Source organism: Oryctolagus cuniculus, chromosome 5 (assembly GCF_051225735.1).
Source record: "Oryctolagus cuniculus isolate XC-2025 breed Fujian yellow rabbit chromosome 5, ASM5122573v1, whole genome shotgun sequence".
NCBI classification, from domain to species: Eukaryota; Metazoa; Chordata; class Mammalia; order Lagomorpha; family Leporidae; genus Oryctolagus; species Oryctolagus cuniculus.
The window spans coordinates 41,533,236-41,551,946 of record NC_142871.1 but is presented as its reverse complement, the minus strand read 5'-3'; the positions used below and the strand labels follow the sequence as shown (position 1 = coordinate 41,551,946).

The 18,711-nt window shown below is 39.0% G+C and overlaps 1 protein-coding gene across 2 annotated transcripts in view; it reads right to left on the bottom strand.

The window, feature by feature from the left end:
• THEMIS (thymocyte selection associated) overlaps positions 1-18,711 on the bottom strand; it is a 213,822-nt gene that overhangs the window by 106,186 nt on the left and 88,925 nt on the right. Inside the window, exons 3-4 of one of the 2 annotated variants that reach the window (XM_008263480.5) lie at positions 15,406-15,864; positions 3,385-4,433 (exon numbers count right to left, since the gene is read on the bottom strand). In XM_008263480.5, coding sequence (XP_008261702.4) covers positions 3,385-4,433; positions 15,406-15,864 — 1,508 coding nt within the window. The remainder of the gene's footprint in view (positions 1-3,384; positions 4,434-15,405; positions 15,865-18,711) is intronic. The other variant, XM_089332705.1, reaches the window with a different exon arrangement.

The window sequence follows — 18,711 nt, the reverse complement described above, 5'->3', positions numbered from 1 at the left end:
TGGCCCAAGTGCTTTGGGTCCCTACACTCGCATGGGAGGCCAGGAAGAAGTACCTGGCTCCTGCCTTCAGATCGGTGCAGCGCCGACCGTGGCGGCCATTTTGGGGGTGAACCAACGGAAGGAAGACCTTTCTCTCTGTCGCTCTCTCTCACTGTCTGTAACTCTGTCAAATAAATAAATAAAATCTTTTTTTTTAAAAAAAAAGGGATAGAACTAATCATAAACAAAGCATTGAAGACTCTTCTCCACTCTTGGATAAACTCAATCAAAGAAAAATCCCTGATGTAAATGACTTATGGTTTCCTATCATCTGTAAATTTTTTAGAACAGATTTGTTCTAACACATACTCCAAAATTGTCATGCCTTTTATTTAAGAAAATTATCTGTTCATTTATTTATTATTTTACTTTAAAGGCAGAGAAGCAGAGATAGAGGGAAAAGAAAGAATAGAAGAGTGTGCCTCAAAAGGTACATGTGTGCAGGAAACTGGAACTGAGCTCCGGGCTGGGACTTGAACTCAAGCACTATAATATGGAATACCGACATCCCAAGTGGCCTCCTAACTTCTCTGACTTTCAACTAGTGTTGGAGATATTGTCGTGGGATACCTCTTTGCCAAAGGGGAGCTCTTTAAATATATAAAATAACAGATATTATTTGCTACCAAGTTTCTCAAGTTTAAACTGTACTCAATTCCCTCAACTGTTTCTCAAATGAAAATGACCCCAAGATCTCTTAATATCTTAACAACTCCATATACCCCAGTGAATATTCTCTAGAGTAAGACTCATACCTGGACACCAAGGATCCAGCTGGGATCTCACCAAAGGACAACAATTAGACATTATTTATCTGGAAACCTACATGCATGGATTTAGTCAATTACTACATTTATTTTATTTTAGACCTAACATTGTTTTATCAGTATCTACATGATTTGAGAAAAACCAGAATTCATCTCCTGACTTACTGCTATGGTTTAAATGTTTTTGTTTCTTCCAAAATTTATGATTTGGAATCTGAATCACCAATGCAATAATACTGAGAGGTGGGGTCCAAGTGGGCTCTACCCTCATGAATGGGTTAACGGCACTATAAAAGCCACTGTGGGTGTGGGTTCACTCTCTTCTGTCATGGGAGGACACAGCATTCTTCTTCTCTGGATGCAGCAGCAACAAGGTGCCATGTTGGAACCAGCAACAGAATTTGCTGTCACCTTGCTTTTGAATTGCAAGCCTCAATAACTGTAAGAGGACACATTTCTGTCCTAAACGAATTACCCAGTTAATGATATTCTGTTGTGGCAACACAAACTAACTAAAACACCCACTAACTTTGCCTATAATTGGGGGCAGCCAATAAATTGAGTCAGAAGCAGGGTCTGTGATCCAATCAAGATCCTTAACATTCAATCAAGACAAAGATGTTGCATATTTCTCTAAGGAGCAAAGAAGCTATTAGAGACGAGGAGCAAAGACCCTCAGGAGTAGTATCACTGTACGAGCAAGGTAGACTAAGAAAAGAAAACCAATACATAATGAGAAATAAAGACCATTCTGGCCATTTCCAAGGGTTCTGGTCCCAATTTTCCATGAACTTCAGCTGTAGTCTGATGATCTCATGTATTAGCTGCATACACAAGCTAAAAAGTGTTTTCAAAACCACTTTTACAAGTCCTAATTTACATATAAATGTTTCTGAGTTTTTACTTATTCTTCCTTCTCAACTTTATGTCCTATATTATCTTTCTATTATTGCTGTAATAAACTACCATAAATGATGTGGCTTAAATAATAGAAATTTATTATCCTACAGTTTTATAAATTACAGAAGCAAATCAAGGTATTAACAGGTGTTCTTTCTGGATATTGTAGGGGAGAATTTGTTCCCCTGTCTTTTTTCACTTCTAGAAGTCACCCATATGGCTTGGTTCATGTTCCCCTGCTTCCATCCTCAAAGGCAGCAACTTCTTGTTTCTGACTATTCTGCTATAATCCCATCTCCCCTCTAACCCTAACCTCAACTGGAAAGGGTTCTTTTCAGGACTATTGTGATTAATCTGTGCCTATCTGGGTAATCCATGAAAATTCTCATCTCAAAACTGAATTTTCAGCAAGCGTGCATTGTTTATTGCCAAGCAATTAAATCTATTCACATGTTCTGGGAATTCAGGCATAGACATTGTTAGGATGGCAGGCACTTCGGCCTTGCACTAATAAAAAGGAAAGTATCCATGCCTCATAGTGTTCAATTCAGTCATAAAAATACGTTCAACAGGAGGAGTCAACAGGACCCTCCATATAAATAGTAACTTGTAAATTATAACATATAAATAGTAACTTGGTTTGGAAATGATAACATTATTTTCAAAGACCTCTTCAAAAATGTTTTGGGAGGAAATTTCTGCTGGTTTTATCTTTCTCTGAAGATGAGTTCGGTGATTCTTAATGAATTTTCCCAGCATACATCAGAATGCCTTCTTTGAGATACAGAAATAAAAGTATTTCCATATCCATATCCTGAATGCCTAAAGCTCCTATCATTCCTGTGTATAAAGAGTAAACACAGCATCTCTCTTTGTTTTACTAATTGCTTTGTTTCCCTAAGCTTCTAGCACAACATCTGGCAGGCCAGAACGCACTCCTTCCACATGCCATAGAACCACTGCCAGTTAAACAACCTACACATTATGGTGTAAGGGCAAGCACTTTCCAAGCAGCCAACAGGCAGTTTTCAAGAAGCAAGACCTCAAGTAGAAGTGAAACTGAATCACCTCCAAAATCTGGAGTTGTTGTTCCTGTAATGATCTCATAGCGTCTGCGATTTTATTGATTTTGGTTTCCATACAAGTGTTAAAGATGACAATTCTGAGATAAGCGGAATGTGGGCAGATGCTCACATCCTCACACACACAGTTCTGCCAAGATATTTTTACATTTTCTGCACATAAACCAAAATGAAGACATGTGTTATAGATGCGTGTTACCAGTAATCCACTAGAAGAAGTTTATTGTATGCTCATTTCCTGGATGAAGAATTAAAAGAATTCCACCTAGGAAAAATGAATAGCACTTCTAAAATGAAAGTGATTTGGATCTGAGACACCCTTTAAAGCATTATTAATTACCAAAACCCATTGAAACAGCAATTTGGATCATCATGTTCAATATCGTCCCTGCCATTTAAATGTTGGAACACAAAATGCTGCAGTAGCTTCCATTTTGTTGAGGTTCATTCGTCTCTGTGCACCAGAAGCCCCATTTCAAGTATGGCATGAAAGCAAGAAAAGTGGGCCAAAAACAAACTCAGAAAGAGACTTGAAACAGATCAACTTCAAGAAAAAACACTCAGATAGGGGAAAAGCTGCATGAGCATATGCTTACCTTGGGAGACTTACGCGGGTCCATTGTCCTTTCTTTATCTAAAGTTAACAGAGTCAACTTTGTCTCCTCCACTGAGGGATGTTTGGGAGGACGAGGTGGGGGGTGCAAGAGGGAGCTTTCATATCTCCGCACCAGGTAATATTGTTCTTCAGTAATCTCTTCCACCACACTCCGGACACAAAGTGATCCTGGGTCCATAGACAAATTACTAACTAACTGAACAGTCATATTCAAGCGGGCAACTGGAATTTCCCAGCATTCCTTGGGGTTGGCAAGCTCACTGATGACTAGGTATGAGTCAGTGATATCTTCCTCCAACTGCAGTCCTGGTGTGGCAGCCAACACGTCTTCTTCAATGGAAAGATCTCTCACAGCTACCTTCACATTGAAGGGCAAGCGGAACTGTTGACACAGCTCAGAAATGTGGTACTGTTTCTTATCGTGAATCACTTCTACAAAACCTCCTTCCATGTACAAAGGGAGCAGAGCTGCCTCATAGGACTTTTTGAGGATTTTTTCACAAGCCAGAACACTCACTACTTTTTCTATTCCTTCACAGAGGACTTCGGTCGTATCCGACTGATGCACGAGAAACTGGTCCCCAACAGACACAGATGACAGCTGGCCATGCAGGGGATCGAAGGCTTTGGTAGCCACCACATGCAGAGGCTCTTTTTCACTTTTTGCTATCTGGAGGTCATAGGCTGTTGGGAACTCCCGAGGTCGCCGCTTGAATTTGCCTTTGTAACTCGTGGGGATCAAGAAGTGTCTTTTAGGAAAATTGCTTCTAATTTCTGAGGCTAAGACCCTTGACGCCTGGTACTTTTTGTGGATCACAATGGTTTTCCCAGGCTGTAAAATGCTTCTAGGCAGCTTCTTTCCTTGAGGCGCTTCTATGACTTCAGCCACCATGGGGAACTCTTTACTGGTCATTTCAAAAAGATCTTCTGTAGACAACAGCTGAAGGAACCAGTTGGTATCGTAAGAGTCAGTAATATCTTTGACTTCCACATCTAAACTGGGGAGGATGCGGACTATATCCTTTCGGACTAAAAAGGAAGAAAAACAGACTATGACATTTCTTGCATCAAGACCTTTTCTTGTGAGATACACTCCAGGTCCCATAAATAAATTTCATTTAAGAAAAAAATGCTGAGATGATAACCATAATATAGCATTTCTTATGTGTAAAATTCCTTTTCCAAAATTTTGAGATGAAAGACATCTTATATAACATGAACACTATACAGCAGACATTAACCAGTACCTTGGAGCTCCATGAATCACACCAAAATCAAATCCGCCTCCCTGGAACCTAAGGGTAACCATGGTCTTGATTCCAGTGATAATCATTCCTGTGTTTATATTTATAGTTTTATTACACAAACTATACATGAATACAGTTATAAGTGTAAATATATATGTAAAAGAATATATGTGACATTAGCACATCATTTAAAGTCATGTTCTTGAGGTCCAAAAATGTTACATATAATGATATGTAAAATTATTGTAAAAAAATTTCATTACTTCAAACAAGACCTTTCATGTATTAGTTTCAAGACACACATTCTTTATACAAAATCATATCTTGTGAGTGAAAAAAAAATGGTACATGGTTGGAGCCGGCATTGTGGTACAACTGGTTAAGCTGCAGGCAGCAGCACCTGAATCCCATATAGGCACCAGTTCGAGTCCCAGCTGTTCCACTTCCAATCTGTCTCCCTACTAATGTGCCTGGGAAAGCATCAGAAGACAGCCCAAGTACTTGGGCCCCTGCACCCACATGGGAAACTAGGAAGAAGCTCCTAACTTCTGACTTTGGTCTGGCCCAGCCCCAGCCATTGTGGACATTTGAGGATTAAACCAGCAGGTGGAAGATATCTCCTTTCTCTCTCTCTCTCTCTATCTCTCTCTCTCTCAACTCTGCCTTTCAAATAAACAAAATAAATCTTAAAACAAAAGAAAAAGAAAAAGAAGAATGCTATATGGAAGTAGAAACCAAGATGCAATCTTTTTCTGGTGTCAAAGTTACTTCTTTCCCCACTGGTGTAATATTACACCCAAATAGAAAAAGAGGGGTCAGAGGGAGTCACAGAGTGGTCATGCAGGAGACCTGGGTACACTAGTGGGTGTTTACCAAAATATTCTTTGCCTAACATGTCACAATTAACCCACTGTGCTGGAATATTTCTATCTTCCATGTATCAGTAGCCTGTCTTCCTTCTGCACTTTTCAAAATGAACAGTTTGTATCACTCACAATACATAACTCTTTAATAACATGACCAATGCTACCACTTTTTAAATTATCAACTGTTTAAGCAGCATCTGAAAACCCCAAGTCTTAATTTGTGCCCTATAACATATATATTTTATGTTTGTGAAGACATGGCATGAAAAGAGTGCTATTTTATTTTCCTGAAAAGCACAAATAAAAGTCAGTGGTTACCTAGAGGCCAAAGATCCTTTAATTTTTGGAAACAAAGTTAAGAAGGTTAAAAAATATCAGTTCATTATATACAGGTTAAAATACTCTACTAGTCTTTCCTAAAACCAAGAAAATTTTCAGAACTAAATTCTTGGTCATTTGGATCCAAATGAACTAGGTCTAAGAATTCTAGCTGAGTACCACTGGCTCTTGCATTCTTCAAATCTTGATTACAGCTAGAGACTGCTAGAATAAATGTCTTGAAGGACTTCCTGGGCCTCTGAATCCATCAGAACATTAGGGCCCTAGTAATGCACTCTAGATCCCAATCTAATATTGGCGCAAGTGGGCACTATGGGCCAGGAGTAACCTTATTACCTTTGGAGAACTTGATAGCTGCCAGATAAAGCCTCCATGCCGTGCTATATAACTTCTGTTATTTTTTATTACCTAATTACTGGATTATCATTTTTCTATGCCTAAATCCAATGAAATAATGCTAGTTATCTCATTTTACTTAATATATCAGCAGCAGTTGACAAAGTATATTTTACACCACCCTCTTTGGCATATTTTACTCTTTTCAAACTCGTGATTCATCTCAATTTCTTTGGTGGTTGGTTTCTTCTTTCTACACACCACCCACTCTTCACACATGTACGCCTTTTAGTTTTTCTTGGTTGTCTTTCTTTATGTATGATCACGCCTACAGTGATCTTACATAGTCTTATGTCTAAATATCATCTATGTGCTGATGATTCCCCAAAGTAAAGCTCTCGCCAATTCACTCTCCTGAGCTCCATATGTCTACTTAAAATTTCCACTTGGACATCTAACAGATACCTCAAAATCAACATGCCCAAACTGTAATCCGATCTCACACCAACCCAGGCTGTCTGTTGCTTTATCTATCTTAGTTACTAACTCCTTTCTCCTTGTTAAGTCCATGAATCTCAGAGACATCCTTAGATTCCCTTTTTACTAACACCTGAGATACACCACATCAGGACTACCCTGCTTAGAGGAGACTGCAGCAGCCCAAGCCACCGATGACAAACTATGGGAAGAGCCTGGCGCAAGTTCAGCTTGGAGCCCTGTGGCAGTGTACCTAAAAACCTAGAAAAAAAAAAAAAGAGAGAGAGAGAGAGGGGAAAGTTTCTCTCTCCCCAACCACCCGGAACCAGCATCCTATGACTAGCTGAGAGAGGGTGGTCACCATTTTGGACATATGCAACAACTGCACAAGCTTGTGTCTACCTGCCCAGCATCCAGCCAAGAGGAGACACCTGAGTCTGGTTGGCAGACTAGACAGGGGGCTGGGCGCTCATTACTGGGGGAGCCTTGTGTACTGGGACTTTGAAAACACTGTGGCTGCATAAGAGGGTGTAGGGTGTGCCTGGGTGTTTGCACAGTCACTGTGGGTGGCTCCACATTCTTGGGGCTACCTGATTCCCTGGTGAGGGTCATTGCTGTGGGATCCATACTCACACGGACACTGCACAGATCATTTGTGTGGTTCTTGTGGCAGCATATATAAATATTACACCCACTGAGGCTAGCGACCAGGCATTGGTCTCCTTTGAGGAGAGGAGGTAAGCATGAAACTATGTCAATAGAACTGATCAAACCTTCCCCTCTGATTTAAAAAAAAAAAAAAAGAGGAGATTTACCATGCTCAACTTGGTTGTCACCTTGCACACTCCTCTCACATTGGAACACTGAACAGAGCTCCCTTGCCACACCTCCCAGCACACACCTTTGGGTATTCACTGAAAGAGCAGACACTCCATTAAGCCACAGAGGAATAGCCCCCCCCCCAAGAAAAAACCATCACGGGGGGGGGGGGGGGACAAGTATCTCCGCAAATGTCTAAAAATAAAGACATTCACTAAAAAAGAATAAGGAAGACAACATGACACCCCCAAAGGAACACAAGAACACTTCAATACTAGAATATGAAGAAGAAGAGTTTAAGAAACATGAGAAATGGAATTCAGAAACTTGATCATAGGATTACATAAAAGTAATCAGAAACAAACCCAGAGATTAAATAAATCCATACATGACATGAATGAACATTTTTCCCATGAAATTGAGAAACACTCAGCAAAGTGAAGAGGCAACTAACAGAATGGGAGGGATTATTTGCAAATTATGCAAGTGATAAAGGCTTTTTATCCAAAATATATATAAAGGGCTCAAGAAACTCAACAACAAGATACAAACTCACAGCTCCACTTCACCTCCTGGCCCTTACCTGGCTTACGTTGTATTGAGCCAACCTCTACCTACATTCTTGCTCTTGGCCACATGCTCACTCTGTATGCATGCTGGCAGTTAGCCACCTCTGTGAACTTATTTGCCATTGAATAAATTCAAGTTGGCTGTGAGTTTGTATTTTGTCTCCTCTCTGTTCTGCCCCTCTTTGCTTACACATGGGACTGAAAAACAAAGCAAGAATATGTAAATTTGTAGGGCAGTGGTAAGGCCTTCAGCTCCTTACTCCCGCAGTTTCAATATTCCATAGCAGGAGGATTATTCTCAGTGAAACTGAACAAGGCCCAGAAAGAAGATTCACAGAACCTGAATTTGAGGAAATGTCAAAATGAAACAGCAGGCATGATAAAATATGAAGCTTATAAATAGAGTGTGTATAGAAAGTGCTTTGTTTATAAATTTTTAAAGCACCTTACTTGTAAAGATGAACAAATGCCAAGTAATCAGCAGTCATTGATGTAAACATTTTAAAGAATGTGAAAACAAAATTTAAAAAAAATGAGACCAAAGAAAGGAGGCAGCACTTAGTGGGCAAGAACAAACTTTAAATAAACTGTAAAACATCCCCACAGATAAGATACTGTGTACATACAACCAAAACAGGATAACCTTTTTTAAATGATGTAAGAAATAATTCTTAAAAATTAAAACTGTAATAGCTGAAATTAAAAATGCATTAAAACAGCTGGAAATGGAACTAAGAATTTTTTTCTGGTGGTGAACCAAAGACAAAGAAGGCACATAAAATAGAAATGAGTCCTAGAAGATCAAGATGTGAGCTTCAACATAAAATGAAAAGTTAAAGAAAGAACATAAAATATAATTGGGAGGACATTATCTAAGAAGTTATTCTAGTATCAAAGAACTTATTTTCCACATTGAAAACTGTCATTATAATGAAAGAATATCCCCCACAACAAAGTATATTACTGAGAAACTTGAGAATATTACGGCTAATCTCGCAGCAGCAATGCATGCTGGAAGGTAGAAGATAAGGGAGAAATCTTTCAAAATTCTGAGAGGAGGAGCCGGCGCCGTGGCTCAATAGGCTAATCCTCCACCTTGCGGCGCCGGCACACCGGGTTCTAGTCCCGGTTGGGGCGCCGGATTCTGTCCTGGTTGCCCCTCTTCCAGGCCAGCTCTCTGCTATGGCCAGGGAGTGCAGTGGAGGATGGCCCAGGTGCTTGGGCCCTGCACCCCATGGGAGACCAGGAAAAGCACCTGGCTCCTGGCTCCTGCCAGGATCAGCGCGGTGCGCCGGCTGCAGCGGCGGCCATTGGAGGGTGAACCAGCGGCAAAAAGGAAGACCTTTCTCTCTCTGTCTCTCTCTCTCACTGTCCACTCTGCCTGTCAAAAAAAAAAAAAAAAAAAAAAAAAAAAAAAAAAATTCTGAGAGGAGGGCAGGTGTTTGCTGCTGTGGTAAAACCACTGCTTGGGACACCCGTAGCACCCATCAGAGTGTCTGAGTTCAAGTCCTGGCTCAGCTTCTGATTCCAGCTTCCTGCTAATGCCCACTCTGGAAGGCAGCAGGTGATGGCCCATAGTAAACTAGCAGATGAGAGCTCTCTCTCTCTCTCTCTCTTTCTCTCCCCATTTCAAATAAATAAAAATGAATAAATTTAAAATTATTTTTAGTATGAGGAGAAAGTATTTTCAACTTGGAATTCTTATATGTACACATATTATCAATCTCATGTGTATGTAGAATAAAGATTTTTCAAACATACAGTCTCTCTACTGAAGTAATATCCCATGTATCTGTCTCAAGAGGCAATGGGGGATGGTCTCCAAGAAGAGAAGGCTAATTATTCGATCACAGAAACAGGTAGTCAACACAGTCAAAAGGGAACCACCAGGATGACTTTGAATGTAGGATACAAATCTTCCAAGTCAATTCAGATTGGAGCCTAGGAGGGCAGGCTCCAGAAGGGACAACACAGGGGGAAGTATAAACGACATACTTCCTGACAATCTGGGCTCTGTGGGAAAACATGAGTGATTTTTTTTTTTTTACAGAGATGTTGGAGAATATTCCAAGACTAAGGAGAAGATTGAAGCAAACCAAGGAAATTACAATGTCATTATCACTGAAAAAAATTGTCCAGAAATGAAACTGTACTCATTATATACATCAGTTAATTGTCAAGATAATGAAATTACTAATGCTTAACCATATACTGAGAGAATATAGAAGGGGAAATAGGAATATAAGAGAATTAAATCTTCATAATCATAAATGAAAGCCTGTAGATACTATCTAAACTCAGTGACTCAAAAAACAGCAGTATTCTTATATTATTTGGAAATACCATAAAAGGTAGGGGTAAATTATTTAAATTACCCCAGAGTAGCAGAATTTGGGGGAAAACTGAGAATGGTAAAGAGCACAAAATTTGCTGATAAATTTACCATAGCTTCTTTCACTACTAATTAACATTTTTGACTGTGGTGGTAAATATTGAAATTATTTTCTAAAATTAAATGAGAGGGGCCTGCATTGTGGCATAGCAGGTAAAGCCACTGCCTGCAATGCCATCATCCCAGATTGGTGCTGGTTCAAGTACCAGCTGCTCCACTGCCAATCTAGTTCCCTCTTAATGGTCTTGGAAAATCAGTGCAAGATGGCCAGCAAGATGGCCAATGTGTTTGGGCCCATGCCACCCACATGACAGCTCTCTCTGTCTCTAACTTTTTCAAAAAAGTAAATGAATCTTTAAAAAATTAAATGAGAGCAAGAGGAAATCTCAGAATACTGAAGACCAAAGTTTTTTGTGCTATTCATTTGTCACCTATTTTATAATACTGAGATACTATCTTTCAAATACCACCTTTTATTTATATGATTTGAGCCCTCCACATATAAAATGAATTAATGTTTTCAACTGCTAAGAAGGTTGTCTGTTCTTTGCTGAGATGCCTGCCTGGACTGCCAGTTGTATTCTCTTCATTAAACTTCACTCGCTTGCTAACTGCCCAAAAATAAATAAGCGAAAGTTCTACCCTGAATTTTGGTAGGCATTGAGGCTTTCTTTTAAAAGGAAGGCTGTTTTTTTTCTTTTAAAAGGAAGATAAGATTCAACTCTGAAATTTTCAGATAGGAAAGAAATAATTATCGCTATATATTGAAACATAACATAATTTTTAACTGTTTCATTGTCAAGACCTCTAGGGATTTTCTTCTTTTTCATTCATTTTATTTATTTGAAACACAGACACACACACACACACACACACACACACAGCTTCTACCTACTGGTTCACCACCCACATGCTGGCCAGGAGCCAGGAACTCAGTCCTGGTCTCATACATGAGTGGCAACGACTCAACTACTTGATCCATAACTGGCTGCCTACCAGGATGTGTATTAGCAGGAACCTGGAATTGGGAGTAGAGCCAGTACTAAAACTCAGGCACCAGAAAATCAGAATATGGGATGTAAGCATCCTGATCTCTGGTTTTTGAAGCAAATTCAAATAATTGGTTCAATTGTTCATTTGCAAATATTATACATTTCATTTACTAAAGTAATATGAATTTTATTTTCCTGTGCAGACACAAACACATTATGAAATGTCTTATAGGAGACCAGTGGTTCAAGGTCTGGACTATTGTTTATTTTCCAAAAGAGATAATTGATAAAAATCTCTAAATAGGTGGTGAGGATAAGTGGGATTTCAGACCCATAATGGAGATCTTGACCTACAGTCCAGTAACAAATATTTCATTTAACACTTCCACAGGGTGGGTATTGGACCTACTGGGTAACACGCCTATTGGGACACCTGTGTCCCATGTTGGAGTGTCTGGATTTGAGTTGAAGCTCCACTTCTGATCCAGCTTCCTGCTAATGCACACTCTGGGAGGCAGCAAACATGGCTTAAGTAATTGAGTCTCTTCTGTGGGAGACCTGGATTGAGTTCTTGACTATGGTCTTCAGCCAGATTAGCCCATTTGGAGAGCAAATCTATCTTTCTGTAACTTTTTCTCTGCATCTCTCTGCCTCACAAATAAATAAATAAACACTTCTGCTAATTTTCTTTTCTCACATTGATAGTATATTAAAAATGATAAACAGAAATAATTTTATATTCTCTCTTCTATTTATTTTCTGTGTTTTCTTTTCAACATATAAATATTTCATAGCTTTCTGCAGTTCTTGGTTGTTTTCTTCTTGCTCTTTTCCACAAAGTTTCTATTGGACTTGCTATCCCCTGCGCAGATCTGTTCTTCTTGTCACTTAAGAAAGGAAAAACTTAAGTAAAAAGTGTTTGGACCAAGTCTGATGGTCAAACCCTATGAAAAGTAACTTAGCAACAGTCCCTTGACCTCCTGAAAGTTTGAATCTTCAGTTCAACAAAAAAATAACATAAAATAAGACTATGATTCAATAAGCAATTTACAATGTAAATGTTTAAAAAGCAACTACAATTACAAAATTTTTTTAAACACAAATTTGTGCTGGATACTCATCTCTATTTTCAGGTAATACTCTACAGTCAATACCATGCCCATGCCAGCCTCACAAGGCATCTCTCCTGAAGTTGTTCTACAGTAAGAATTAGTGCTTAGTTTAATCACTAAGAAATTAAAAATGAATAATAATTCAGTGAAAATTTAATTTTAATATCATTGAAGAATGAACAAAAGACTAAAACATTTTGTGAAAGTATTATTTCAACTAAAAGTGTTATTTTTGGGACATTGGTTAGCAGGAATCAAAAACCATATTTAATTCTATATTATCATTTCTATTAATACCCCTTGTTCTTCTAATATTCATAATTTAACAGATTGCATATCCATCCAACTAGCCAGATCAAGACACAGAGCTAGGATTAAGGTTGACACCTCCTCTTTCAGTCAATTTCCAAATCCTACTAATTGTGCTCCTTAAATATCCAGTAAGCCCATCTATGTGCCTCTGTCTTTCCTACTGATGGTATTATTGGATAAACTTCCAGTACCCTGCCACAGGCCCAGCTGGTCCATTATAATCCTCTGAAATGGTCACTCTCAGCTTGAAATACTGTACACATTTGCTCTTAGGACAAATTTCAATCCCTTAGCATAAATTACAAATCCTCAATGATTTGTTCCACACCATCCCACTACATGTTTCATATTTGTCTCAAACTGACCTTCTCTATCTTTTCTCCCCTCACATCAGCTGCACTGGAGCTCCAATCTCTTGCTTACTTGCTTTCCAACAAGCTCCTCCTGCTTCCACCAATCAGGTGCCTTCTTTCATTGCCTGTCCCCCTTGTATCTCTCAAGTCCTATTTTTTTTTACAGGCAGAGTGGACAGTGAGAGAGAGAGACAGAGAGAAAAGTCTTCCTTTGACGTTGGTTCACCCTCCAATGGCCGCCGCGGCCGGCGCACTGCAGCTGACGCACCGCGCTGATCCGAAGGCAGGAGCCAGGCACTTATCCTGGTCTCCCATGGGGTGCAGGGCCCAAGCACTTGGGTCATCCTCCACTGCACTCCCTGGCCACAGCAGAGAGCTGGCCTGGAAGGGGGGCAACCAGGACTAGAACCCGGTGTGCCGGCGCCGCTAGGTGGAGCATTAGCCTATTGAGCCACGACGCCGGCCTCAAGTCCTATTTTAAATGCCATTTCCTGAAAAAAGTTTTTCTTGATTCATAATCTAAATTCACTCAGTATTGTAATCATTATGTCCATAGGCTTAGGTTCTGGGTTTGCAGTCATTTGCAATTATGTGGCAGGTAAAAGATGTCATTGATTTTAAAAATCAGCAAATTTTATAATGAAAACATATTATCTATTATTTATTAACATTGAAGAAAATTATCCATTTCATTGCACTATTTGGAGTAGTTAACAGAACACTAATGGAAGGTCTAATGCTTCCTATGGCTTGAAGTTTTCATAATATTAAAAATAATCATGCAGCCGGTGTCATAGTGTAGTGGGCTAAGCCTCCGCCTGCAGCGCCGTCATCCCATATGGGCACCTATTTGAATCTCAGCCACTCCATTTCTGACCCAGCTCTCTGCTATGGGCTGGGAAAGCAGTGGAAGATGGCCCACGTGCTTGGGCCCCTGAACCCATTTGGGAGATGGGAAGAAGATCCTGGCTCCTAGCTTCAGATTGGCTCAGCTCTGGCCATTTGGGGAGTGAACCAGCATACAGAAGACCTTTCTCTCTGCCTCTCCCTCTCTCTCTCTCTGTAACTCTGCCTTTTAAGTAAATAAATAAAAAGCCATTAAAAAAAAGTCATGAGTAGAACTCTTTACCTGTGTGTTTGTTTTAAATGAAATGATAAATTTCTGGTTGAATATTTCTATGTAACAGAATTTAAAACACAGTTCTCAAAGCTTCAAAAACATTCACATAAATTATTTTTCATAATATTAATATCAATAATATTGATATGAGCAGAGATACATAAGTTTTGAGACATCTGAGAAGGTACTTTCTGACCAAATGTTTTTGTGTGTTGTTTTATGTTCTCAAGAATATTGTATTAATAGTACTTCATTAATGACACTTTGTTGCTCTCTCAAAACAATTCCACAATGTAAGAAAGGGGGTGTCATTATCCCCATTGCATAGGCAGAGAGAGTTTGAAAGGCTCACCAAGAGCCACCATCTGTTTGGTTATGGACCCTGAATTAAAAGTGGGGACTTTGGACTTGAACTTCAGAATTCTCATTTGCACTACTTGCCCCACTTCATGAAAAATCCCACGTTGGTACCACTGGGGTAACAATACACTCTACAGATACTGAAACCTTAAAATATAAAGTATCAATGAAGATTGCAAATTAAATCTTGCCTAGATATGAATGAATCTACCATTCATTTTCACTGATGTCAGAAGGACCCTGAGTTAATACAGATATATGATATGTGGTAGGAAGCTGATAAAAAAGGTTGACACAAAAATAGGAGGAAGGGACACGTTAAGGAAATGTTTCACCCTTACTTCTTTCACTGATCACTTTTATACAAGAGAAACTCGTTATAACCAAACATGCTCTCTTACGAAGAGTAGCTCTTTTTAAACTATTTTATCTGTCAATAAATTAAATGAATGGGTATTTTAATCTGTCAGTGATAGTTACAGTATCTTAGGATAGCACCGTAAATTTATGGCATTTCTCTATATACATTATTCAACTTTATCCTTGCAACAGATATACGGTTGTTTATTTTCTATGGACAATCAAACTCTCAAAGACTTACTGGGTGAAACAAAGACAAAATCCCTTTCTTCAAGCTCTAATATTTTTCTGCTTCCCAAACCCCATTATGCCCATGTCATTGAGCATTATTTGCAGCACATACTTACATTTCATCACAGCTTGAATTTCATAAACTGGCTTGAGAAGCAGAGCACCACGAAAGTCTTTAGGGAATGGGTTTGTTGAATCCCACTTATTTGAAATATCCGTAAGTTTCACAATTCGTGTTCTATTCCTGGGAATCTTCCATTCAACAATCTCCTTTAGGGTATAAATATGTTCATCTTCACACTCATAAAATTCACCTTCTTTTGACAAAGGCAAAGGAAAAGAGTGATTTTGATGATTCCTCACTACTGCACAGTTCACCATTACTTCCCCATTGATCTCTTCAACTGAATTGAGCACGATCTGTTCACCCTGCTTTATGGTAAGATTCTCTAGTTTTATATCCTTTTGGTGATAGAAACAAGGGTGCCCCAATCGACTTGGTCCAATATGAATGGTTCTTGTAATTTCTTTCAGAGAAACGTATGGAGTTTTGTCAGCCACGATCTTAAAAAGACCTAAGAAAAAATTGTGTGAATTAAAGAAAGTTCCTACCATGAAAATTCTCATAACAAAATCACAATGAGAGAGTTTTAAAGTAACTATTGCATGGCTTTTAGAAGTAATATACCTTTTTTAAAGATTGGAGATACTTGTTTTAATCCTGAATTCATTTAGGTAAAAATGTAATACATTATTTCTAAATTATTATCATCAGATCAGGCAATATAGAGAAAAGGGGGACTTATATTGAAATAGATACGCTGTTGGAAATGGGAACTTTGAATGAGATACAGGCTTTGTCCCAACTACCAGTGTGATTCCAAGCAAGCCATTTAATCTCTCAAGAACACATTTTTATATTTTATTGCTAAAAATGAGAAGATTGGATTAGAGCAGTTTTAACCAATGTAGTCTCCAGAAACACTAAAAATAAGAAATATTCCAGAAGGAAAATGATTCATGACCAAATTGATGATGTAAAAGCTATACATCTGGAACTGGTTAGTAGATAATGGTGGTTGTACACAACATTGGGAATCTATTTAACAAAATTAAGTTGTACACTTAAAAATGGTCAATATTATGTTACACATACTGTACTATAACAAAAAATATTTGCATTATCCTAAATAGTGTAAAATTTCTCAGAAAGTTTAGATGTATTGTGACATTCAAGAGGGCATTAAGATACTAGGAATCTCTCAAATTTCTATGATTATAAAAATCTTTAGAAAAGCATGCAATATTAAATCACAACACAGTGTATCAGTGTTTTTCATAACCTTCCTTGGAAAATACCATGTAAGTTACTCTGGATTGAATAATCTTGATTATGTGTCATTCTTCTCATTATTTCTCTAATTTTTCAATTAGAAAATTTCACAATTTTACTATTTGAATTTTTCTCTCCAAACCTGTTCACATAATCTCTACTAGGGTAAGTTTTTATTAGGGTGGGTGTTGGTGCAAGGGCTTAAATTGTTAACCCAGATATCCACATGTCAAAGTGTTAAGTTCAGAGATGGAGCCAAGATGGCAAAATAGTGAGGGTGCACACTGATAGTCCGGGAAAAGAAAGTTTAATAAAAGTGGAGTTACTATAGTCTCAGGGAAAGGCTCGGGAAAAAAATTGAAGAGGAAATTCTTCCGGATATAGTGGATGTGACACGACCTACAGGGAGAACAAGGATGCCCATGGCTCGGAAGCCCAACTGTGGAGTCTGCACACCAGTGCTGGAAGGGGAGGTGAGACAAAAACCTCTGTAACCTGAGACGTTGGCACGGAAATGGCAGAAAGAGCCTAGAGGGAACGAGGCTTGAAGCCCCACTGGGGAAAGTTCACCGGGCTGACTGGAGGAGAGAAAAAAATGAATAAATAAGGGGAACTGGCATGGACACGAGCCTCTCTCTCCACTTGGGGAGAAATAACAGGAGGTTAGGACCCAGTGAAGGTGTGGAGCTAATGAAATGAGACTGAAAATCTGAGGGTGGGCGAGAGAACTCATGGAGTACACAAACTAGTTAACCTTGGCAACCCAGTGGGAAACTACAGAGAAATTTGAGACCACACTGAGGGCTGCATAGACCCTTTGTGTGGTCCTTGAGATAGAGCAGATGAATACCCACAGGGGCCAGATTTCATACATTGACTATCCTCAGTTCCGCTCAGCTGTGCGGAATTAGTTCCCTTCTGAGTCAAAAAAAAAAAAAAAAAAGAGAGAGAGAGAGAGAGAGAGAGAGAGAACAACCTGGGTGAGTCACATTTGGCACACCCTTAACCCTGAAGAACCAAACAGAGCTCTCTGGCCACACCCATCACAGCCTCAAAAGCAGACAGTCCAGTTAATCTAGAGTCATAGCAAAAAGAGAAAAACCACTACAATGAAGAAACCAAAGAATATCTCCAGAATGCCAAACAAACACACAAACCAAGGAAACAAGAACAAGGAAGACATTATGACGTGCCAAATGAACAAGACACCACAATTCAAGATTATGAAGATGATGAGACAGAAGAAATGCAAGAAACAAATCTCAAAAAATTGATAAGAACATTAAGAAGTTCTCAAAAACAATTTTTTTTACAGTTCTACCGATCCTGTACTTTGGATTTATTTTTTAGTATATATAAATTTCCAAAGTACAGTTTATGGATTACAATGGCTTTCCCCTCCCATAATTTCCCTCCCACTCGCATCCCTCCTACCTCCCACTCCCTCTCCCATTCCATTCACATCAAGATTCATTTTCAATTCTCTTTATATACAGAAGATCGATTTAGTATATATTAAGTAAAGATATCATTACTTTGCACCCACACAGAAACACAAAGTGTAAAATACTGTTTCAGTACTAGTTATAGCATTACTTCACATTGGATAACACATTAAGGACAGATCCCACATGAGAAGTAAGTACACAGTGAGACCTGCTGCTGACTTAACAATTGACACTCTTATTTATGGCGTCAGTAATCTCCCTAGGCTCTTGTCATGAGTTGCCAAGGCTATGGAAGCCTTTTGAGTTCGCCGACTTAGATCTTATTCCAACAGGGTCATAGTCAAAGTGGAGGTTCTCTCCTCCCTTCAGAGAAAGGTACCTCCTTCTTTGATGACCTGTTCTTTCCACTGGGATCTCACTCACAGAGATCTTTCATTTAGGTTTTTTTTTTTTTTTTTTTTTTTTTTTTTTTTTTTTTTGCCAGAGTGTCTTGGCTTTCCATGCCTAAAGTACTCTCATGGGCTCTTCAGCCAGATCTGAATGCATTAAGGGCTGATTCTGAGGCCAGAGTGCTATTTAGGACATCTGCCATTCTATGAGTCTGCTGTGTATCCCACTTCTCATGATGGATCGTTCTCTCC